This window comes from Mustela nigripes, chromosome 6 (genome assembly GCF_022355385.1).
Source record: "Mustela nigripes isolate SB6536 chromosome 6, MUSNIG.SB6536, whole genome shotgun sequence".
Lineage (NCBI taxonomy): Eukaryota > Metazoa > Chordata > Mammalia > Carnivora > Mustelidae > Mustela > Mustela nigripes.
Window position 1 is genome coordinate 103,312,563 of NC_081562.1, and position 25,002 is coordinate 103,337,564.

At 39.2% G+C, this 25,002-nt stretch overlaps 1 protein-coding gene across 4 annotated transcripts in view; it reads left to right on the forward strand.

Annotated features, from left to right (window-relative positions):
* PARP11 (poly(ADP-ribose) polymerase family member 11) overlaps nt 1–25,002 on the forward strand; it is a 44,404-nt gene that overhangs the window by 2,476 nt on the left and 16,926 nt on the right. For 2 of the 4 annotated variants that reach the window (XM_059403783.1, XM_059403785.1), the window contains exons 2-4: nt 21,520–21,633; nt 23,179–23,307; nt 24,125–24,245. In XM_059403783.1, coding sequence (XP_059259766.1) covers nt 23,182–23,307; nt 24,125–24,245 — 247 coding nt within the window. In that variant the 5' untranslated portion in view covers nt 21,520–21,633; nt 23,179–23,181. The remainder of the gene's footprint in view (nt 1–21,519; nt 21,634–23,178; nt 23,308–24,124; nt 24,246–25,002) is intronic. The other 2 variants (XM_059403782.1, XM_059403781.1) reach the window with 1 other exon arrangement.

Sequence of the window (25,002 nt, forward strand, 5' to 3'; positions counted from 1 at the left end):
TTTTTTTTTTTTTTTTTTTTTTTTTTTTTTTTTTTTTTTTTAGCAGAAATAGTGTGGAATTAAAGGGAATGGGCTCTCTCCTTTGGTATTTACTTTGGCTGTCTGTCACCAACAGGCTTCAGTTCTGTCATTGTACATGTCCGTGTGCGTGCGAGCGCGCGCGTCTGGCCCGTGTGTCTTCAATTTTTATGAACACTCCCTTGCGTCTTGGTTTCTCCAGGACAAATTTTTTAGTCGCCTAAGTATGTCTTGCTCGAAGTCGCATGTTTCAGATTCTTCACTATATTGTAAGCTTCCTGTGAGCAGGGATTTTTGTCCATTTTGTTTATTTTGGTACCTTATTTTGGCACTTTGTAGGCACTCAGTAAATATTCTTAGAGTTAGCAAAAGTGACTGGATTAGTGCTAGAGGGAGTCCTTTTCTCCTGCTGTTCATTATCCCTCCTCCATCACAGAGACATTAGCAGTCGCTGTTGGATTATTTGTATATTGGTAGGATTATAAAGACATTAGTCAATGTCTTATAAATTTGGTTTGTTATATAGCATTATGTCATTTCTTTGTGAGGAATGCTGTTTCTTCTGACATCACCCTAATGATTTTGCTGGATTTCACTAGAGCACACTGACCTTTGTTAATAGACGAATCTTCCACATATAATCCCACATTCTTCTTTCGACCCTATTGTGCCACCCTACTATGTCTTTTTTTTTTTTTAAGATTTTATTTATTTATTTGACAGATAAAGATCACAAGTAGGCAGAGAGGCAGGCAGAGAGAGAGGGGGAAGCAGGCTCCCGGCCGGGCTTGATCCCAGGACCCTGGGATCATGACCTGAGCAGAAGGCGGAGGCTTTAACCCACTGAGCCACCCAGGCACCCCCACCCTGCTATGTCTTAATGTGACTGTGTTTTCTTACTGATACTGGTTTCCTTCCTATGAGCATATTAATTCCGTCAAAAAGGGCAGTTTAGTTTTTAAAAATACAGTCAACATTCTGTGTGTGTTTCTTTCTAGTAATCTGTTAGTTTATATTAATAGAAGTGACATCTGGACAGTTTGTCCAGCTGTGCTCATGGAATGAGAATTAATTTTAATGTTACTGTAAGCCAAACATACTGGGAATGAAAAACAAAGCAAAACTACAACGTATCCTAAAGATAAATGCAGATGACTTTTGCATTACCCATCAATTGAAATTACTATTTGCTATTTCTTACCATTGAATTAGATACTAATAAATTCTAGTTTGTGAAGCAAGACCACTGTGAACTGAGTTAATTGAGGACTTCTGCCTATTTCTCCCTGTTTATTTTGATAGTGTCTATGGCCTTAATGTACTACCCATGAGCTGCAGATAGACCTCCTCTTGCAAATGTACCTTCTGTATGATACTGTATTCTTCTCACAAGTGGCTTTGAGAAAATGTTACACTGATGCTGGCCATGGTAATTCTCAGAATTACCTCTCCATGACATGGTTTGAGTGTGGAAAATGAGCACTGAGCTTGCAACATTTCCTTGGGGGAAAAAACCTAAAACAGGATAACCAAGGAGTTATAAACTTTGTCTCAGTACAAAATTTTATTTTATCTTTCCACACAGTCATGAGGTCAGTGATATCTACTCAAGCTTTTCACTGACCAGGCAGCTTGAGGTAAATAAAGCGTAATGTCCCTGCCAAGGCAGATCTGATTGACAGAAGCAGCAGGCACACTCAGTCCTGATATGAGCTCTTGGCAGTTTGCCATCCACCTGGGGGAGGTAGCCCTTGACTAATGTCCCCCAGCTTAGAAAAGTGGCAAAGTCTGGAGAAAGGAATCAAAGGGGTGTGAAAGTCATCAAAGCAGTGATAACTGCTTTGACTGTATGTACCATGCCTTTATCCTGCCTCTCTCTGCCCTCTTGTGTCATCATCTTATTCTTCTTCGCTGCGATTAGAGTAAATAATAACTATTACGTGTGAGGGAGTTTCAGTTTCCTTTTTTCGCACTGATGAAGGAAAATGAAAGAATGACGAACATCTGTAAGATTACAAGCCCATGCATTACAGTATTCAGACCCGTGATGAACTCTTCCATACTTCCTTGCCACATGCGAACTCATATTATTAAAAGAATCTGAGGAGTTAGCTGAGGGAAGGGAGAACGATTTTCTCCAGATCACGCAGGTGAGTATGCAGCATAATTACATGAGTGCCTGTGTCCCATTTTACTGCCTGCTGTTGCTGGGTGACAGCGGTGATAATGTGTGTGTATTGCTGCAGTGCTTTGCCTGCTGAGCCATCTTTGTCTTTGTGATTTTTATATTCACAGCTGCTTCCAGACTCACTTGGCACTATGATTCTTACCTCTCCTCTTTCTGTCAAGCTTCTTGAAAGAATAGTCTTACACTTTTTGTTATTCTTATTCATACCTCTATGCTCCAGCCTCACCTCTGCCCCTAACACCTTTACTTGGTAGGAGGTCAATGAGAACTTTTGAATCAACACATCGGTAGTGACTTTCATGCCTCCAGCCTCTTCTTTCTGCAACATGAATGCACTCGAAGTGTTCCTCAGGACCTTCCCCACGCCCTTTCCCCGGGACTGTACTGCTTTGGATTTCTTCTTTTTATGATTTATCTTTGAATCATAATCTTAATTGCACTAATTTCTATCCCTGAAATATTCTACTGTTAACCTTTGTTTTTTCTCAGACTTTTTTTTTTTTTTGGTGAGCTCCAAGGCTTCAGGTATTACTGTAGTGAATATGCCTGCCATATGTATCTTTCCAGTCCTGACCCTATTCCTGAGCCCACTGATGGACACCTCTACTGGTTGTGTCTCTGACAGTTCACAGTTGGCATGTCAAAACTGCACTACCAGAGAAACCAGTCACTGATTCATTTTTCCCACTCAACAAGTATTTACTAAGTATCTATCACATATAAAACATTCTAGACACTAGGGAGGGGCATTACAAATATGGATCAAGTCAGAGCCTGCCCCTCAGGGGCCTTGCAGCATAGTTGGGGGAGTGGAAGCGATACCAGAGGATCTTGGGGGACTAGGAAGGTTTTCTAACCTAAGTTACATTTGAGCTAGGTGTCGGAGTTATAGAACTGGTCCTTAGGGAAGGGCAAAGGAGCAAAATGACCACAGACCCCAAAGGTGAAAGAGAATGGCAAGTACAGTTTGGATGAAGGAGTGAAATGGAAAAAGGGCATATCTGATGAATCTCAAATGTCAGTATGGGCATTTTCAGAGAATGAGGATGGAGGGCTTTTGGGTGGTGGTAACTGAGATCCATGTAATATCTCTTCTGAGTCAGGCAGCATCCCGCAGGCTTGGGGGGAGAGTGGAGGTAGAATTTGTTCCTGGAAATGAAAGTTCTACAGCAGGCACAGTGTCTATGAAGCTGTGTTCTTAGATCCACGTATAGTCATAGGTTCATATCCTGATACCTGTGTCTTGGCGTTCTTTCTAATCGTCCCAGTAGTGGATTGAGTTCAGCTTGTGAGTAGTGTGCTGTGCCACTGTTTGGTGGCTGAGGCAGTGCTCAGCAGAGCATGCCCACACGGAGGTTATCTGATACCTGTGTAAGGTAGGAATTAACAAATTATTGTCCTCCCTTTTTCAAGGAGGATGCTAAGTAAAAGTTTGGTGATCTTTCCGAATAAGGAGAGAACCGGGTTTTAAATCTAGAACTTTCGGGCTCCAGAGCACATACTCTCTCCAGTCTGACTTAGGATATGAGGACTTAAGGGGTAGAGAAGGGCCTGTGGGGAAAGACAAAGGGAGTCAGAGGAAAAGAGGGATGCTTGAGCGGCAGAAAACCACGACTTTTTTGTGACACCAGCTCCCATGTTTTTAGGACTTTTTTTTTTTCTAGTGGTGCAGTGTACAAGTAGCATTAGGGAAATGATGTGGCCTCCCCAGGATGGGCAGGGTAGATGCAGCCCAAGGCCAAGGCAATGAGGTTAATGGTTTCTGGAGTTTCAGAGTTTGTGATACAGGCCGGAGGCAGACTTTCATAACAGGTTTGAAGGATGGAGTGAGTGAAATGCTGAGTATGACCCACCTAGTCTAAAATATGCAGAGTATTGAGGTCTGTGGCTTATACAACTCACCTTCTAAGAGTTGGATCTGCTTTTGAGATCCTGATAGCACCAGTCTATTTATTGAGCACTTACCATAACCTGGTCAGTTCTAAGCCTCAGCGTTTACAGTGGTGAATGAAACAGACCAGCTTCCAGCCTTAGGGGCTGCAGTCTAGTGCAGGGAGACAGACATTAAACCAGTAATTACACAAATAATATTTTACTGCACTTGCAGCAAAACCTCTGAAAGAAAAAGAACAATGACAACGTATAATAGGGGGAGTTAATATTAGGGATATCAGGTGTGTCCGCTCTCTGAATTCAAGCCACTTTTACAGCAATCTGAAGACTTGAGCAAGAGTTAGCCAGATAAAGGTTGGACGGGAGTCGAGGAGGGCTATTTAGACAGCAGAAACAGCATGAGCAGAGACCCTGAGGCAGAAAGGAGCTTGGTGTTTGAGGCAGAGAGGAGGCATGTGTGGCTGGAAGCCAGGGAACCAGGAGAGGAGGCCAGGAGGTAGGCAGGAACTAGCTGAGCATGGCTCTGTCACACATGTTTAGGATTTTGAACTTCATCCTCAGAAGTGTGGGAAGCCATTGGAAGATTTTATATAGGAAGGGAAAGGAACATATCTGTGTTTTTTTAAAAAAGACCATTCTGGCTGCTGCGCAGAAACTAAGTTATGTATTAGGAAGTGCAGAATAATGGCCTCCCAAAGATACCCACATTGTAAGCCCCAGAAACTTTGACTATGTTAGGTTACATAGCAAAGGAGGATTAAGATCACTAATCAGCTGATGTTGTGATTGAGAGATTGATTACTTTGGATTTTCTGGGTGGGTTCAGTGTAATCACAAGTATTTTTAAAAGCAGAAGAAGGGGGCAAAAGAAGTGAGTCAGAGAAAGATGTTGTTATGGAAGAATAGTCAGCAGTGCTGGCTTTGGAGATTAAGTGAGAGGGCCACAAGGCAAGAAATATGGGTAGCTTTTAAAACCTGGAAAGGCCAACAAAACACTCCCCCTTCCAGCATCCAGAAGGGAATCAAGGCCATGGTGATTTTAGCCTAGTGAGTTCCATGTCAGACTCCAACAGAGGGGTAAGATAATACATTTGTGGTGTTTTAAGCCTCTAAAGTTGTGGTAATTTGTTCCAGCAGCGATGGAAAACTAAAACAGAGGGCCATCGGAAAGGCTGTTGTAGGACCACTTAGGGAGCTGCAGTGTGGTCCCTGGTGAAGATGAAGGTTTTCTGGACTAAATCAGTGTTGGCAGGGAGAGAGACTCCGAGGTGGATGAGTTCAGGCAGCACTTTGCATGAAGGGTGCTAGGTTTCTGGCATGGGCTACTGGGAGGAATGAAATATTTTCACTGAGATGGGGAGATTGGGAAAGGGGCAGATATAGCCGAGATCAAGATTTGGCTTTGGGCCTGCTATAGGTTTAATGTGCCTATGAAGCATTCAAGCAATAAAGTCAATGAAGCAATTGGGTATGTGGGTCTGGAGACTGGGCTAGAAGTGGCAGTTTTGGCCTTAGTCTGTGTGGATGGGTTTTAAAATCATGAAGTAAATGAGACCCCTAGGATGGTGTTTCTCAAACTTTTCAGCACCCATGCAGATCACCAATCTTAAACAAGAAAGTAGTATTTAAAAAATTAATGTTTTCATTATTGAAAAAGATATTTTTGCAGCCTCATACAAAGTATGTATTTAACTTGTTTACAGATAGCTTGAGCTGTAGTTGGATCCAGACACTAATTTTTTTTTTTTAGAGGTTACATATTTATTTATTTAACACGCAGAGAGAGTGAGAACAAGCGTGCACATGCATAAGCAGGGGGAGTGGCAGGCAGAAGAAGAGGGAGAAGCAAGCTCCCCCCTAAGCAAGGAGCCTGATGTGGGGCTCAGTCCCAAGACCCTGGGATCATGACCTGAGCTGAAGGCAGATGCTTAACCCACTGAACCACTCAGGCATCCCTGATTTTTTTTTCCCCTGTATTTCTACTAAATTAGGAAATTCCATGTTTTAATTATAGATTGTCAAGATTTGCAACTGGTGTTTGCTGGCTCTGTCAGATGTTTTAGAATGCCAAGATCAAACACATATTGAGAATGTATGAGAAGATTTCTCCCTGAAGACTATTCCTAGTGTTCAATCAGTTGCCAAATTGACACACTTAAAAGATTAAGTAACTGTAGGAGCAAATGTTTCAACCAGCCTGAACATTTGGAAGATAGGAGCAAATATATTCTTAGTCATTCTTTGATTACTGCAGTCTCTGGAAAGTATCTGTTCATGTTTTGTTGTAACATTTGGATGGGTTCTTTATATATCGACAGTAATAAAATAAGTCTCACTCTCTGATGAGTGAAGAAAGCCATCAGATTCTGGGAAGGAATCACACCCTAGCAATCGAACCATTTGTAGCATAGTTTCGTGACTGGAAAATCTGGTTATTTCGTTCTCCTCCTCACTAAAAATTGGGAGTTTTGGCCTTGAAATAGTAGATTTAGGTTATTTCAGACCCTGAGTATATTTTAGCTATATACTTAAGCAGGCCTCTGGAAATCAAGAATGGTTATTAGTGTTACCAGCATCATAAAGAAATATTTTTATTCGATCTGTCCTTTTGGAAACTTGTCAGCACTTTCTTTCCTTGACACTCAAGTAGACAGACAACGGGTGATTTTGCAAACACTGCCATTTCTTTCCACACATTTGAGAGCACATACTGAGTTGTTGAGATTTGCTGATACTTAATTTTCATTATTTCCTTCAGCACTCAGTTACAATCAGGAGACATACTGTTTACTTGTAATTGTTCCAGGTGTTTAAAACGCCTTTTGCTGATGCAGCAACACCTTCTCTTGCTGTTTGTGTAGCTTGTGGTCTGTCAGTTTTGAGTGGGTTGCCCCTTTTCCAGCCCATGTCACAGCTCACAGAAGCATCATCATCTAAATGAAAACTGACTTCCCTTGTGGTGTGAGTTTTCACTTATACGCAGAACAAAAATTTGTTGAGTACTTCTGCCTCCTTACAGAGTATATATGCTATAAAAACTGATTTATGTTTCTCCACAAGTAGTTAACTTTTAAAACAAAGTAAATGCTGAAACATTCATGTGGCAATTTTCTCATAACATGCCATTGATAATATGTGACTTCCAATTGAGTCATTTAATAAAGAAATGTTGTCAGTAGCTTGTTTTTTCCCCCCCACAATTAAGTTGGGCATTAAATTTGGACTGACAGTTTCTCAGAGATATCAAGATCTTTACCTGTTTTAGCTGAGGAGTGCCTCTTTAGTTAATAATCAACAAAGTGAATTGATTTGAGGCTTTGTTTGAAAATGATGTGAAAGTTTTCTTGGTTTTACACCGCCATATTTGCTGAACACTAGCTGATATGAACTGATCAGCACAGACTGAACATAATGACATAGTGAGCTGGTAACTTTAAAGAAATTAAAGTTTTCATAAAAATCATTATTTCTCTTACATTTCAACTTTACAAGATAGATCTGAACATGAATTTCCCCTTGAAAATGCCTGTGAACTCTACATCATAATTCTTGAGGACCATGTTTCAAAGAATCTGAAAAAGACAAGAAAAGGGGCCAGGAATGAGCCCACAGAACTGAAAAGTTACAGGCTGCATAGACATTAAGGTACAAAGGAAATCAAGAACTTGTGGCCAAAAATCCAAGACAGTCTAGAGAGTATCATTTCATGGAAATCAAGAAAAGAGTAATATAGGACAAAGGGTAAACTGTGGAATGTTACTGAGCAGTCAAGTAAGATGAGGACTGATAAAAGAGCATAGGATTTAGCAACATGGAAGCTCATTGGAAGTCCTAGCAAGTGCTGTTTCTTGTTTGTTTGCTTGTTTGTGATGATGTTGGGAGATATTGGGTCAGAAGCTAGAAAAAGTAAATTAGGGTGGGTTTTAGAGTGAATGGGAAGTAAGGCAAGGAAAATTGTGTATATAGACAGAGAGTTATGGTTAATCCACTAACAGATAAAATGAAATCCTAAAAGTATTTGATCTAAAAGAAGATTGAAAAGGGTAGCAAAGAACAGATGGAACAAAAGCAAATAAGAGATGATAAATTTAAACCTAACCATATCAATAATCATACCAAAGTAAATGCTGTAGACATGTCAGTTGGAACATAGATTGCCAGATTAGAGTAAAAAGTAAGACCTGATTCTAAGTTGTCTGTAAGAAACACACTTTGAATATAAAGACCCAAATAGGATAAAACTAAATGGAAGGGGAGCTATGGCACTGACGCCAGAAGAGAAAGCTTGAGTGGTATATTAGATTTCAGAAATAATGATATTATCAGGGATAAAGAATGTCATTTCCTATGATAAAGAGTTTGGTTAATTATAAACATTTATATACATGATTATAATAGAGCTTCAAAATACATGAAGCAAAACTAATGGAACTGTAAGGGGAAATAGACAAATCCCATTATGGTTGGAGATTTTAATACTCCTCTCTAAATAATTGCTAGAATAAATAGGTACACATGAGCAAGGATACAGAGGACTCAAACAATACTATCAACCAACTTGACCTAATTCACATTTATAGAACATTACACTTAACAATAGGTGAATACACATTTTCCCCCCAACTACATGGGGGACATTTTACATGATAGACCATATTCTAGACTGTAAAACAAGTCTTAGTACATTTAAAAGAATTCAAGTCACGTACAGTATGTTATCTGATCAAAATGGAATTAAATTAGAATTCAGTAAAAGAAAGACCTGTAAAAACTGCAAGCATTTGGTAAGCAAGTACCACTTCAACCCATTAGTCGAAGAGATAGAAAATGTGAAGACAATGTATCAAATTTGTGATATGCTGCTATAACAGTACTTAGAGGGAAATTTAGGGCTACTTTGATCCCTATATTGGAAATGAAATGTCACAAATTAGTGATTATAGCTTTCTCCTTAAGAAACTAGAAAAAAAGGAGCAAATTAAATTCAAGCAGGGGCAAGGAAATAAAATTTAAAATCACTGAAATGAAAACCGAGAAACTGATGAAAGCAGAAGCTGTTTTTCTTTTCCTTTCTTTCCTGTTTTTTTTTTTTTTTAAACATCCATAGGATTGATAAACCTCTAACCAGACAAATCAGGAGAAAAAGAATACAAATAATCAATATTGACAATGAGAGAAGTAATATCACTACAGATATTAAAGGGTGATAAGAGAATGTTATAAACAATTTAATGTCAGTACCACCACTTAGATGAAATGGGTATATTCTAAGACACAGACTCCTAAAATTCCCTCAAGAAGAAATAACATGAATAATCCCAACTCTATTGAAGAGTTTTCATATATCGAAAAGGGTTATTACCCACAAAACTCCAGGTGTAGATGGTTTCCCTGTAAATTCTATCAAATATTTAAGGAAGAAACAATACTAGTTCTGCACAAGCTTTCAGAAAATTGAAGAGAAGTTTTTACTTCACAAATCATATTATGAAGCCATCATTACCCTGATACCAAAACCAGTCAAAAGACATTACAAGAAACAATAGACCAATATTTCTTTCCTAATGAATATAGATATACACAAGTAGGCAGAGAGGCAGGCAGGGAGAGAGGGGGAAGCATGCTCCCCACTGAGCAGAGAGCCCAATGCAGGGCTCGGTCCCAGGACCCTGAGATCATGACCTGAGCTGAAGGCAGAAGCTTAACCCACTGAACCACCCAGGCACATAGATACATACATTTTAAGCAAAATTTTAGCAAATTGAGTCTAACATATAAGAAGGTTAATTCATAATTACCAGATGATGTTTATCCTAAAAATGCAAGGTTGGTTTGATATTTGAAGAGCAATCAATGTAATTCACCATATAAACAAACTAAAATGAAAAACCCTATGATCATTTCAGTGTATGCAGGAAAGCATTTGACAAAATTCAGTATCCCTGATAAAAACTCTCAGCAACCTACGAATAGAAGGAAACTTGCTCAGCCTGATAAGGGGTATGCAGAAAATAGCAAACTCAGTAGACCTAGGGTACTCAAATCATGTACCGTCTCAAAAAAGGCCTTTTTCAATAACTGTCCTTTCCCTAGCTCCAGAGAACCAAGTTCTTAGAATAGTTTGTCTAATGAATGTATCTGCATGCCTGAGATCTTGAGCTATGCTATACCAGTTTCCCCAGATAATTTACACTGGCAGTGTGATTTATGGTTAACACCTGCTTTCTCTCTGGAGGTCTGGAATGTCAGCAGCTGAGGTCAGTCATGTAGGGTGACTGTCATATACTTATATGACTAACTCCTAGTGAAAACCCTGGACACCTAGGCTCAGGTGAGCATCCCTGCTTGGCAACATTTTGAAGTGGTCACATCTGGTTTCTAGGAGTATTGTTTCCTGTGTGACTTCACTGGGAGGGAATGCTTGGAAGCTTATTCATGGTTTCCTCTGGACGTCACTCTATGCGCTTTTTCCCCTTTGCTTATTTCATTGTGTATATTTTTACTATAATAAACTGTAACCGTGAGTAGAACAATTTCTGAGTCCTGTGAGTCTTTCTCCTATGAGCCCGAGGTTATGTGGACCCCTGACAGAAGGGGCATCTACAAAATACCTATATCTAATATCAAACTTGAGAATGAAAGAGTGAATACTTTCTCACTAAGATCAGGAACAAATGATGCCCATTCTTTATTTGACATTGTACTTGAGATGATAATCAGTGCAATAAGGCAAGAAAAAGAAGGCATGGAAAAGAAATAACAGGCATCTATATGCTAGAAGTGAGTCTATATTTATCTATATATAAAATGCCTACTTAGAAAATCTGGAGTGTCCAAAAATCTAGAACATACAAGAGAGTTTAGTAAGGTTGCCAAATACAGGATACGTGTACAAAAAATAATGTATCTCTAAATACAAGCAACATTCAATCAGAAAGTGAAATTTAAATGCAGTTCTATTTACAGTAATATCAAAAATATGGACTACTTGGACATGAATCTTACATAAATGACGTGCAAGATCTATACATTGAAAACTATAAAACATTACTGAAAAATGTTAAGACCTAAATAAGTCAGGAGGTATACCTCATTCATGGGTTGGAATACTCAATATTGTTGAGATGGCAATGATCTAGATCACCATGCCATCCCAATTAAAATTGAAAGGACCAAATAGCCAAGCAGTTTTGAAAAAGAACAAATTTGGAGCACTAACACTACCTGATTTAAAGATTCAGTGTGAAACTACAGTCATCAAAACAGTGTAGGATTGGCAGCAAGATAGAGAAAATGATTATCAGAACAGAACAGAGACCAGGAATAGACCCACAAACATAGGCAACTGATTTTTTTTTTTTTTTTAAATGAAAGGACAGTTACCCAATGAGTTCAGATGTTGTTTAAACCCTTTTTGCCAGTGAGGCTACCATCCTGTGATGATCCATCCATGTGCAGTTTAGGAAATGTTGCCAAGTCTGTCCCATGACCTGCTCTGATCGTTCCTTTGTGGATACAACCTGGTGCTTGTACACAGCCTTCCTGACTTTCATGGTTCATTGTAATTCCAGGAGGGCTTTTCTTGGTTATTCCTGGTTCTCTGTATTAAATTTCTGTATTCTCTACCATTTGGCTTGTATTAGGGCTTTGGGCTTCTTAGTTGTTTTTCCTTGAGATTCTATTTTTTTTTTCCCCAATAGTGTTCTTAGGTATGAGGTTCTCTACTTTCTGTTCCAAATAAAGTCAGTCCCTTCAGACAAAGATGTGGAGCTCTTTGTCCTTATGGTAAGACTTTTCCTTCAGTAGAATTCTTGTACTGCTACACCTGAGTTTGGGGGTGGGAGTTGACTTTTCCCAAAGTGATATCTGGATTTTGGATAGAATGGTTATTGGCATCCCTGGTCTTCTTGAATTGGTATGTTGGTATGGAACTTCTATCTTACAAGCAAACTAGGTTGATAGCAATCAGGACTCAGAATTCTTAACCTACTGGGCCTGGAGTAGAATTTCCACCAAATAAACTGGGACCGGGTGGAAGAGCCAAGAGGTCAGTCTCCTCTGTTGCCTGCTCAGAATAGACCTATACCTTTAGGCTGAACAAGATGAGAAACACTAGCAACCTTCCCCTTCAAGGATGACACTAGCCCAGGACTAGGAGGTGGAGGGAAAGGGAGCCCCTGTCTACACATGATTGAGATAGATCTTCTGTAACATAACTTTGGTGGAATGGGGGTAATGGACTATATCTTAGTCAAATGCCACAGACTCTTGCCTGTTCTGAGATTTAGTAGATTTTCTTGATTAAATGTTTGTCCATTTGCTGATGCCCTTAGGACAATTTCTAGAGACTATATAATATATATACACATATATATTTAATGATGATTGATGATAATTTTGATAATGTTTTTTAAAATAATGTTCACCAATTAGAATGTGGTTTGGTGGGGAGAAGGTCCACTGAGCTCCTTACTCTGTCATTCCAAAAGTTCCTCCCTATTTTTAATATTTTAATAGCAGGCTTTAGATTTTCTTTCTATAGAGAAAAGGAAGTTTTCATTACCAAATGTGATTTTTCTCAAGATATTAGTTTATGCTAACGTATTTTGTTAACTATAATAAACTTATGAGAAAGCTTTTAACCAGTCTGGAAGATGACATTATTTTTCTTGTATACACTGGGATTTTGACTTTAAACTCATTTTCCACATAGGCTTTCTATTTGATGATCCAGGTTGACTGTTCCCAGGCCCCAAAAATACTGTCTTTGGAATAGGCAGCATTATAGATGGATTCCACCAGCATACCCACTGCACTTGAAAATTTACAAAATGCTTTTTCACTTTATACTACCTTTTTTCTTCATAACCTGGTATGCAGGAAGTATCAGTTCTGTCAATTAAAAACTGAAAATTGGCATGGTGGCTACACTAATTCAGCTAGCATGTATTAATTATCTATTCTATGATAGACAACTTACACACATTCCTTTTATTGCCTATGAATGTGTTCTAATCTAGATCCATTGCATTTTAAAGTTACTAATTTAAACTTGGTTTACTCTTTGAGCCTTATTATACAGAATTACCCTTCCTTTGGAGGGGAAGCTTAGTATAGAAAACCATAAGACTTAGTCTTACGAACTAAGTCTTTGGAAAGAGCCACAGTATATATGAAGCAAAACAACCAAAGTAAGCTTTGGCAACAGGAGAGAAGGTGCAACTGTCTTTATATGAAAATGAGGCCATGGGGGTTGGCAGCTTAATGAAGAAGTGACACTCAAGAATCCTTGGGTGTTTCTTTAATCTTCTTTGTACTGCTAACTCTATGATTATGTTTTTTGTTTTGTTTTATTTCAAGTTTTTAATTGAATTATAGTTAGTTAACATCTAGTGTAATATTAATTTCAGGAGTAAAATTTAGTGATTGATCATTTACATGTAATACCCAGTGCTCATCGCAACAAGTGCCCTCCTTAATACTCATCATCCATTTAGTCCATCTCCCTACCCACCTCCCCTCTAGCAACCCTCAGTTTGTTCTCTATAGTTAAGAGTCTGTTCTATGATTTGCCTCTCTCTCTCTTTTTGCGCCTATGTTGATCTGTTTTGTTTCTTAAATTCCACATCTGAGTGAAATTACATGGTATTTGTCTTTCTCTGACTGAAATATTTTGCTTAGCATAGTTGACTCTACCTCCATCCTCATCATTGCAGATGACAAGATTTCATTCTTTTTATGGCTGAATAATACTCCATTGTGCATATCATATATATGTGTGTGTGTATTATTTTTAACTTTTTAAGGAACCTCCATACTGTTCTTCAGAGTGGCTGTACCTGTTTGCATTCAACAGTGTGAGAGTTTTCCCCTTTCTTCATATCCTCATCAATGTCTGTGTTTCCTGTGTTGTTAATTTTAGCCATTCTGACATTCATGGTTTTGATTTGTATTTCCCTGATGATGAGTGATGTTGAGCATCTTTTCATGTATCTATTAGCCATGTGAATGTCTTTGGAAAAATGTCTATTCCTGTCTTCTGCCATTTCTTAACTCAATTATTTGTTTTTTGGGGGTGTTGAGTTTGATAACTTCTTTATAGATTTTGGATACTAACCCTTTATCAGGTATTATCTTTTCCCATTCCATAGGTTGCCTTTTAGTTTTGTTGATTGTTTCTTTTGCTGTGCAGAAGATGTTTACCTTGATGAAGTCCCAATGGTTCATTTTTTCTTTTGTTTCCCTTGCCTCTAAGAATATGTGTAGTTGAATTTATTTGTGTATATGGTGTAAGAAAGTGGTCCATTTTCATTCTTCTGCATGTGGCTGTCAAGTTTTCCAAAATCATTTGTTGAAGAGACTTTGTATTTTTTTCCATTAGATATTCTTTCTTGCTTTGTCAAAGATTAGTTGACCATAGAGTTGAAGGTCTGTTTCTGGGTTTTCTATTCTGTTCCATTGATCTATGTTTTTGTGCCAGTGCCATACTATCTTTGATGACTACAGTTTTGTAATATAACTTGAAGTCCAGAATTGTAATGCCTCTAGCTTTGCTTTTTCTTTCTCAAGATAGCTATGGCTGTTCAGAGTCTTTGTGGTTCCATGCAAGTTGTTTGTTCTGGCTCTATGAAAACTACTGGTGGTATTTTGATAGGGATTGCATTAAATGTGTAGATTGCTTTGAGGAGTATAAATATTTTAGCAGTGTATTTGTTCTTCCCGCCCATGAGCATGGAATGTTCTTCCATTTCTTTGTGTTATCTTCAATGCCTTTTAATAAGCATTCTATAGTTTTCACAGTACAGATCTTTCACCCCTTTGGTTTGATTTATTCCTAGGTATCTTATGGTATTTGGTTCAGTAAATGGGATTAATTCCTTGATTCCTTCTTCTGCTGCTTCATTATTGATGTATAAAAATATAACAGATTTTTATACATTGATTTTGTGTCCTGAAACTTTACCGAATTCATGTATTAGTTCTAGCAACTTTTTGTTGGGGTCTTTTGGGTTTTCTACATAGAGTATTATGTCATCTGTGAATAGTGAAAATTTGACTTCTTCCTTGCTGATTTGGATGCCTTTTATTTCTTTTTGATGTCTGATTGCTGAGCCTAGGACTTCTAGTACCATGTTAAGCTAACAGTGTTGAGAGTGAACATCCCTGTCTTATTTCTGACCATAGAGAAAAAGTTCTCAGTTTTTCCCCATTGATGATATTAGCTGTGGGTCCTTCACGTATGGCCTTTATGGTATCAAAGTATGTTCCCTCTATCCTTGCTTTGTTGAGGGTTTTTATTGAGAACAGATGCTGTACTTTGTCAGATGCTTTATCTGCATCTATTGAAAGGATCATAATGTTCCTAACATTTATTTTATTAATGTGGTGTATCACATTGACTGATTTGTGGATATTGAACCATACTTGCGGCCCAGGAATAAATCCTACTTGATTATGGTGAATAATTCTTTTAATATTCTGTTGGATTTGATTTGCTAGTGTTGGTTAACCCTTGAGAAATTTATATCCATGGTCATCAAGGACATTGGCTGGTAATTCTCTTTTTTTAGTTCCATTCCAAAACCCTATGTCTTCATCTGGTTTTGGAATCAAGGTAATGCTGGCCTCATAGACTGAGTTCGGAAGTTTCCCTTCCATTTCTGTTTTTTGGAACAGTTTGAGAAGAATAGGTATTAACTCAAGTGTTTGGTAGAATTCCCCGGAGAGCCATCTGGCCCTAGACTTTTCTTTCTTGGGAACTTTTTGATTAATGATTCAATATCTTTGCTAGTTAGTGGTCTGTTCAAATTTTCTATTTCTTTCTGTTTCAGTTTTGGTAGTTAGTAAGTTTCTAGGAATTTATCCATTTTTTCCAGATTACCAAGTGTGTTTTTTTCATAATATTCTCTTATTATCATTTACATTTCTGTGGTATTGGTTGTGATCTCTCTTCTCATTCATGATTTTATTTATTTGGGTCCTTTCTCTTTTCCTTTTGATAAGTCTGGCTAGGAGTATATCAATTTCATTGATTCTTTCAAAGAACAAGCCCCTCGTCTCATTGATCTATACAGCTGTTTTTTTTGTTTGTTTCTATATTGTTTATTTCTGCTCTAATCTTTATTATTTCCCTTCTTCTGGCTTTAAGCTTTATATGCTGTTCCTTTTCTAGCTCCTTTGAATATAAGGTTATGTTGTGTATTTGAGACTTTTCCTGCTTCTTGAGAAAGGCCTGTATTTCTATGTACTTTACCCTTATGACCACTTTTGCCATATCCCAAAGGTTTTGGACTGTTGCGTTCTCATTTTCAATTGTTTCCAGGTATTTTTAAATTACTTCTTTAATTACCTGGTTGACCCACTCATTTTTTAGTAGCATGTTGTTCCATGTAGCATGTATTTCCGTGTATTTTTGGTCTTTCCAAATTTTTTCTTGCAGTTGACTTCAAGTTTTATAGCATTGTGGTCAGAAAATAAACATGGTATGATATCAATCTTTTTTTGTGGGTGGGGGGAGTTTGTATTTATTTGACAGAGAGAGAGAGATCACAAGTAGGCAGAGAGGCAGGCAGAGAGAGGGGGGAGAAAGCAGGCTCCCTGCTGAGCAGAAATCCCGATGCGGGGCTCAATCCCAGGACCCTGAGATCATGACCTGAGCTGAAGGCAGAGGCTTAACCCACTGAGCCACCCAGGTGCCTCTGATATCAATCTTTTTGTACTTGTTAAGGCCTGATTTGTGACCTGTATGTGATCTGTTCTGGAGAATATCCCATGTGCACTTGAAAAGAATGTATATGCTGCTGCTTTAGGATGGAATGAAGTCCATCGGGTGCAGTGTGACATTCAAAGCCATTGTTTCATTATTGATTTTCTGCTTAGATGATCTGTCCACTGCTGTAAGTGGGATGTTAAAGTCCCCTGTTTTTATTGTATTATTACTAATGAGTTCCTTTATGTTTGTTATTGTTTTATGTATTGGGGACGTTCCCAAGTTGGGGACATAAATGTTTATAATTGTTAGATTTTCTTGTTGGTTGAACCCCTTTGTTATGATATAGTACCCTTCTTCATCTCTTGTTACAGTCTTTGCTTTAAATTCTAGTTTTTCTTATATAAGAATGGCTACTATGGCTTTCTTTTGATGTGCATTAGCATGATAAATGGTTCTCCATCCCCTCACTTTCAATCTACAGGTGTCTTTAGGTCTAAAAAGAGTCTCTTGTAGGCAGCATATAGATTGGTCTTGTTTTTTTATCCACTCCAAACCCTGTGTCTTTTTTTTTAAGATTTTAAAATTTTTTATATCTTTTTAAGATTTTAAGATTATTTTAAGATTATATTGGGGCTAAAGTCTCTGCCTTTAGCTCAGGTCATGATCCCAGGGTCCTGGGATCAAGCCCCTCTCTGCTTAGCAGGGAGCCTGCATCCCCCGTCTCTCTCTGTCTGCCTCTTTGCCTACTTGTAACCTCTATCTGTCAAATAAATAAATAAATAATATTAAAAAAAATTTTTTTAAATTTATTTGACACAGAGAGAGAGATGGTGAGAGAGGGAGCACAAGCAGAGGGAGAGGGAGAGGGAGAAACAGGCCTCCTGCTGAGCTGGGAGCCCCATGTGGGGCTCAATCCCAGAACCGAAGGCAGATACTTAACGACGGAGCTACCCAGGTGCCCCACCCTATGTCTTTTTTTTTTTTTTAAGATTTTATTTATTTATTTGACAGAAAGAAATCAGAGAAGCAGGCGGGGGGGGGGGGGGGGGAGCAGCCTCCCTGCTGAGCAGAGAGCCCGATGCCGGGCTGGATCCCAGGACCCCGAGATCATGACCTGAGCTGAAGGCAGAGGCTTAACCCACTGAGCCACCCAGGCGTCCCCACCCTATGCCTTTTTTTTGGAGCAGTCCCTTTACTTTCAGAGTGATTATTTAAAGTTAGGAATTTAGTATTGTGTTACCTGTAAAGTTGTTGTTTCTGGTGATGTTCTCTGTTTCTTTCTAGTCTGTTGCTTTTGGTCCCCACCCTCCCCACTACCTCAAAGAGTGCCCTTTAATATTTCTTGCAGGGCTGCTTTAGTGGTCACAGATTCCTTTAATTTTTGTTTGTCTGAGAAATTTTATCTCTCCTTTTCTGAATGACAGCCTTGCTGGATAGAGTATTCTTAGCTGCATATTTTTCCCACTGAGAACGTTGAATATGTCATGCCACTCTTTTTTTTTTTTTTTTTTTTCATGCCACTCTTTTATGCCCTGCCAAGTATAGAGAGGTCTGTAGCTAACTTCATTTGTTTACCTTTGTAAGTTAGAGATTTCTTTTCTCTTGATGGTTTTAGGATTTTTTTCCTTATTTCTATATTTTGCAAGTTTTACGGTATGCCTTGGTGTTGGCCTGTTTTTGTTGATTTTGATGGGAATTCTCTGTGCCTCCTGGATTTGTAAGTCCATTTTCTTCCCCAGATTAGGGAAGTTTTTGGCTATAATTTGCTCAAATAAAACTTCTGCCCCCTTTTCTCTCTCTTCTTCTATGAGTCCTGTGATACAAATGTTACTATGCTCTATAGAATTATTGAGTTCCCTAAGTCTACATTTATGATCCAATATTTATCTTTCCCTCTTCTTTTCAGCTTCATTATTTTCCATAATTTTATCTTCTATATCACTTTTTCATTCCTCTGCTTCTTCCATCCTTGGGGTCATTACATCGAGTCAGTTTCTCATCTCAGTTGTAGCATTTTTATTTATTTATTTTTTTAATTTTGGCCTAACTAGTTTTTAGGTCTTTTATCTCTGCAGTAAGGGACTCCCTGGTGTCTTCTGTGCCTTTCTCAAGGCCAGCTAGTATCCTTATGATTATTGTTTTAAATTCTGGATCAGGCATATTACTTATGTCTGTTTTAATTAGATCACTGACCATGACTGGCCATGTTCTTTCTTTTGAGATGAATTCCTCCATCTTGGCATTTTGTCTAGGTCTCTGTCTTCTTCTGTGTGTCCGGAAAGCCTGTTATGTTTCCTGTTCCTGAGAGTAATAGCTTTATGGAGAAGAAATTGCATAGTGTCCAGGGCCTGGTGCTTCAGGGAGTGTCTGGTGTGTGCTGCATTCAGTCTGCTGCTGTATTTTGGCTGTTCTATCCTTCAGGCCAGTTGTCTGCAGAGGCTCTCCTTGCCTGCAGTGGACAGTGTTTGGACCTTGTCAGAGTGTGGCAAGTTTTAACTAGGCATGCTCTGGTCTGCTTGTTAAAAGAAGCCAGATCCTATTCCTTCCAGAGCTGGAACTTTGCAGTGCTCAATGGTCAGGAGACTTGATGGCTGTGGGAATTTCTCCTAGTCTTCCTGGGGACTAGCCCACTGCTCTGGCTCGCAAGCACACTTGCCCTAGTAAAGAAGTACCTGCAGAGTGCAGGGGAACAGGGCTTGGTGTAGGCAGTTTAGGCTGTCACTGTTGGTGCTGTGCTGCTTACCAAGGTTAGTTTATGAGTAGGGGTGGGAAAGGGAAATTGTGCCAGTCCTCTTCCTTGCTCTGGGAGAGGGGAATTTGTATCTACAGCTGTCTGGAAAGCCCTCCCAGAAGAGCCTACAGTCTCTCCTCCTGTGTCCCAGGTGTCCCTCACATACCCGCCTTCACCCTGTTGTGTCTGGTCCATCTGCCCACGTGGCTGCACAGTGCACCTGTCTGTATCTTAGGGATGCCAACTGATTTTTAAAACTCCAAACTTTAGGGATCCGGTGTGACACAGACCTATGTTGGTCCTCTGGGGGAGGGTCTTGCCACACTGTCACTGGTGCTGGCTTGTCCCAGAAGGGCAGTTGCATGAATGCTCAGGAGCTTGGAGTTTAGAGTAAAGTGCAGCAAAAAGCCAGGGTCCAGATTAGCTGCCCTCAGCAGGTGTCTGTGCCCCTATGCTAATGAACAGGACAGTGTAACGGTGCCTGCCAGCTCTTTTGTCCCCCGCAGGGCAATGTCACCTCTCCCAGATTCACTCCAAGAAGGGGGAACCATCTCTTCCAGTGCATCGTAGGGGATCCTCAGATCATGTTTGCTCTCAGGCCTCTACCCTCCTCCACAGGAGTACCACAGTACCTGCTGGGTTCCATGCTGTCCATGGTGAGGACTTCTAAACCTCCAGTCTTTGGGCCCTGCTAGTTATAAAAACTCAAAATAATCAGCTTTCTCATTTTCCCAGTCGGTGGTTTTGGGGAAGTGTTTTCCTTGTGCAGTTCCCTGTGTGCTCTCTTTCTCACCTCTCTCTGTGACTAGGGCTCTCTCCCCACTGCAGCACCCATGATCTGTTTCTCCCCCAGATTATGTCTCCACACTTCTTACCCTCCACAGTGTGTCCTCTTTTTTTAAATTTTTTTAAGATTTTATTCATTCATTTGACAGAGAGAGAGATCACAAGTAGGCAGAGAGGCAGGCAGAGAAAGGGGGCAGCAGGCTCACTTCTGAGCAGAGAGCCCGATGCGGGGCTTGATCCCAGGACCCTGAGATCATGACCTGAGCCGAAGGCAGAGGCTTAACCCACTGAGCCACCCAGGTGCCCCCATAGTGTGTCCTCTTCTCTCCCTGTAGTATGCGGTTTGTTCTGTCAGTTCTCAGACTGATTTCTTCGGTGTTCAGAATGATTTGATATTTATCAAGATGTGTTCAAGGGAGGAGATCAACCTGGGGTCCTTTTACTACTCTGCCATTTTAACTCACTGGCTGACTCTATGATTGTAGATGAAATTATTGCATTTTTTCTGCTTCGTTTTCCCCCTAACTTTAATTGGAGGATAGTGACTTCTCCTGCACATTGGGCTATGGAAGACAAAAAGTTTTATAGAATTTGAAATGTTTCAGAAATGTTCTATATGGGGCACTTTTCTATAGTACTGCCTTCTCCAAAATAGTGATAAATATGAGTCTGTCCTAGGTCCAACCCAAAGCTATTTATGACAGGAAGTTCTGGAAGGACTTTGGTAAAATACTTATACTTGTAACCTGGCTTAAATTGTGATCTGAGGGACAGTGTGACATAGCAAAGCACACATGATATGTGCATACTGTATAAAGGGTATTTTCTGTTTCCTATTTCTTGTTTTCATTTCCCTTTTCTGGTAGAGAAAAGATAGAACTTATAAGCCAAATGTTTATCTTAACTATTACCTTTAAACTCAACCTTCCACATTTGGGGAGTTATTTTCAGAAGAATAAATAAACTAAGGTTTTTCTTGCTTTCTTTCTTTCTCACAGTAAAATGGCCCAACAGTGTGAACAATATGAACAATAATAGAAGGAAGAGCTGGAGTTGTGAACAGTTAACCTGGACAACTGATCTTAAATTTCAAATTACTGCCTTTATTTTCTGATTAAAAAGTATAAGGCAAATAGTGGGTCCTATACCTGAAGCTCTTCATCCTAGAGTGTTCTATTTTTCATTTCTTAGCCGCCAATCAACTTTAAAACATGAAGGAAAAATCCAGAAAATAATCATAAAGCATTCCTTGGAGAAGTTTCCAAACATGAATAAAATATAACAAGCCCCCTTCATTGAGCTCAGGTACTGTACTTAGCACTTTACTGCATTATCTCACTCATTTCTAACAATGGCCCAGTGAGGAAGGAGTCTTTAATCTCTATTTTGTGAAGAGGAAACTGTGTCCTAGATATGGTAATTAGGAACTTGTGCTAGGTTACGCAGCTTCTGGATGTGGAAGAAGGATGGACCTTCTGGAGGATGGACCATTTTAAGTAATGAAATTTAAAGCAATTATTTTCTAAATCACCGAAATAGTGTACATTCTTTGTAAAAGGAAAGAAGATGTAAGAAATAAAGTTTTTTAAAAATCACCAGTAACTCTGTGTGTGTGTGTGTGTGTGTGTGTGTGTGTAGATAAAGAATAAGTGATAGTGTTGGTTAACCCTGGAGAAGGAAAGTGAGAAGATACTAGAAAGGAAGGGATGGTCAAAAACGTGGTTACATTTATCTAGAATGTTTTGACCTTTTTGCACAGGGACTGTTTTCATGTATCAGTTTTATGCAAATTTAATTTATTTAAAAGCCCTGAAGGAATAAGGAGGACACATTCCAGATAAAGTTAATCATCTTTGACTAACCTCATCACTCCTTTTCTGGTGACCCTCTCTTCATCACAATCTCTACTCAAGAATGTTTATTTTCAAAGATAGTGTGGACATGAGTTACGTGATATAGGGAAGATTGTAGGATTGTTGATAATGAAGCATAAGACAGTATACTGTGGCAGTACATGCACAGACTCAATCCAGACTGCCTGTGTTTGGGTCCTGGCTTCCGTATTGTATGATCTCTCTGTGCTCCAGTTTCCTCATTTATAAATTTGGGATAATAATACCTATCTAACTGGGTTGTCTTGAGTCCTAAATGAGTTACTATCTGTACAGCACTTAGTCCCTGGCACATTGTAAGAGGCAGGTACGTGTTCCTACAATCATTATTGTTATCCTGACACTCAGAAAAAGCTATCATAAATTGTTGTATATCCATCCAGACTATCTGTATGTGTGTACATATACACATATAGACATGTACATACACATGCATTCATGTATGCGGGAATTTTTTATGAGAATTGGATTATACCATTTCTATTTATTGTAACCTTTTTTTGTATTCAACACTATAGATTATAAACATCTTTCCATGCCATAGAATAATGAAAGTTTAAAACAAATCTAAGATGAATTTGGTCTTAACGAGCTGTGATAGCATGGATTCTTTTGATCAAATATGTGGACATATGATAAGACAGAAATTTCTTGGCACTATATTGAAAATCTGGAGTGCTTATAGATACTGACACAGCTTATTTAAATGGTTGAATGGGCATCAATATATCTTACCTGAGAGTATTATTATTTGTCTTATTTGTTAAGCAGTGATATTATATTCAGCCTTCATAAATGTTTATCTTCAGAGTCAATCTGCCAGAGAGAATGGTATTTTCAAAGGGTCACTGTGGAAAGGACACTTGGAATATAGTACTTTGTAGGAAGAAAAATGATGTCTAAATAATACATTGGTTATTAAGAAAAGTATTTCTTCTGCTTCTTTCTGGCTTTTCAGGAGATGTTTCACAAAGCGGAAGAATTCTTACCCAAGCGGACGGATAGTGAGATGGATGAGATGGACACGTCGGACACCCAGTGGGGCTGGTTTTACCTGGCGGAGTGTGGGAAGTGGCACATGTTTCAGGTACCTCCTTTCTAGAACCTACCAGAAGGGTTTCCGGTCCACTTAGCGCCACCTGGCTGCCGCAGAGTGTGCCAGTGCAGACCCTGAAGGACATCCAGCCTTAAGGACATCAGATAGCTTGACTAAAAGAAAAATGAGAAATCCTTTTCCTTTTCGTTTCCCCAGGTTTTTGTCAGTCACGTATTTAGAAGAAGCAGTGCGCGATCACTGCAGGTACAGAGGGCCAGTGTGACTGAGTTGGGTAGTGTCATTACAGCCGAGCAACTCCAAGTTCCATTTGGTGGGCAAGAAGGGGAAGAGAGCAAGCCCATGTTAAGCACCTTGTGTCTGCCGGGTATTATGTTAGACGCCACAGGTACCTTTTCTTCTTTAGCCTCCCAGCAGCTCCAAAGCCCTGTCTCACAGTCAAAGAGACTGAAACTCAGAAAAGGTCACAGAATCCATCCCGAGTCACATGCAGCTAGTGAATCTGAACCCAAACTCAAAAGCTTATGGTCCTGTTTTACTTCCAAGCCTACTTAAAGATTTCATTTGAGCCAGTGAGGAAGTTGTAATTGTTATAATAATTTGCAAAAGTTGTATCAACTTGGAAAGAGGAATTCGAAGCAGTTGCTAGAGTGTCTTTGCTGGAAATCCTGACACTGTTTTGCACACGCTGGCTTAGCTGTGTTTCTCCCTGTGTGTGGGGACTAGAGCAGGTGACCAGTCACTTCCCCTTGTTGCTCCATTCTCTGTCTCTGTGACCACAGAACCGTCTCTGTGGCCAAGCCATTCATGTGAACAGCTGGTAAATGAAACTTTCTGGTTTGTCTTAAAGCCGGATACCAACATTCAGTGTTCAGTTAGCAGTGAAGATATCGAAAAAAGCTTCAAAACAAACCCTTGTGGCTCCATTTCTTTTACTACTTCCAAATTCAGCTACAAGATAGACTTTGCAGGTATGTTTTTTTCCCTAATAGTTGTGTGTTTTTAGTATATTGGTACGGTAAAATCTACAGTTCTGAAGATGAGAATTAGTTGATATATTTGTAAGCAGTGAAGTAAATCCTTTTTGTCATACACAGAAATCTCTCTATAAAAATTCAAGATTTAAAATCTTGAGCAACATGACCTTTTATAAAGGAGTATTTGAGTGCTTATCGATACTAATGTATGTGGAGATTGTCGTATATTTTGAATTTATGTAACACTTCTAAGGAACACGAAACACTTTTTAACTGTTTTTTTCACCATCAGCCTTTTGACATAGCTGGGAATCTTTTTATTTTAAGGATCAATCTGAGAGGTTAGTAACACTAGCTGGTGATGGTTTGAAGACAAAAGTTCAGCTGAAGGACAGAAAACTGTTTCTTTAATGGACATTGCCTTCTACATTTTCTGATTTCATTGTCTCTTTCACAGAATAGCCAGCTAATCTGGAAATCAGCCCCACTTTGGATTTCATCCATGATATATGGGCATGGTTTTAGGTATCCCATGAAAAACCTGTAGAATTCAACTCTTTCAGTTTCAAGCTGGTAGTTTCAGCTGTTGGTTGCATAGAGACATAGAACACCTGGATGGGGAGGATTTTTTTTTTTTTAAGATTTTATTTTTAAAGTAATCTCTACACCCAGTGTTGGGCTCGAACTCCAAGGTCAAGGGGTCATATGCTCTACTGACTGAACCAGCCAGGCACCCCAGGAAGGCTTTCTT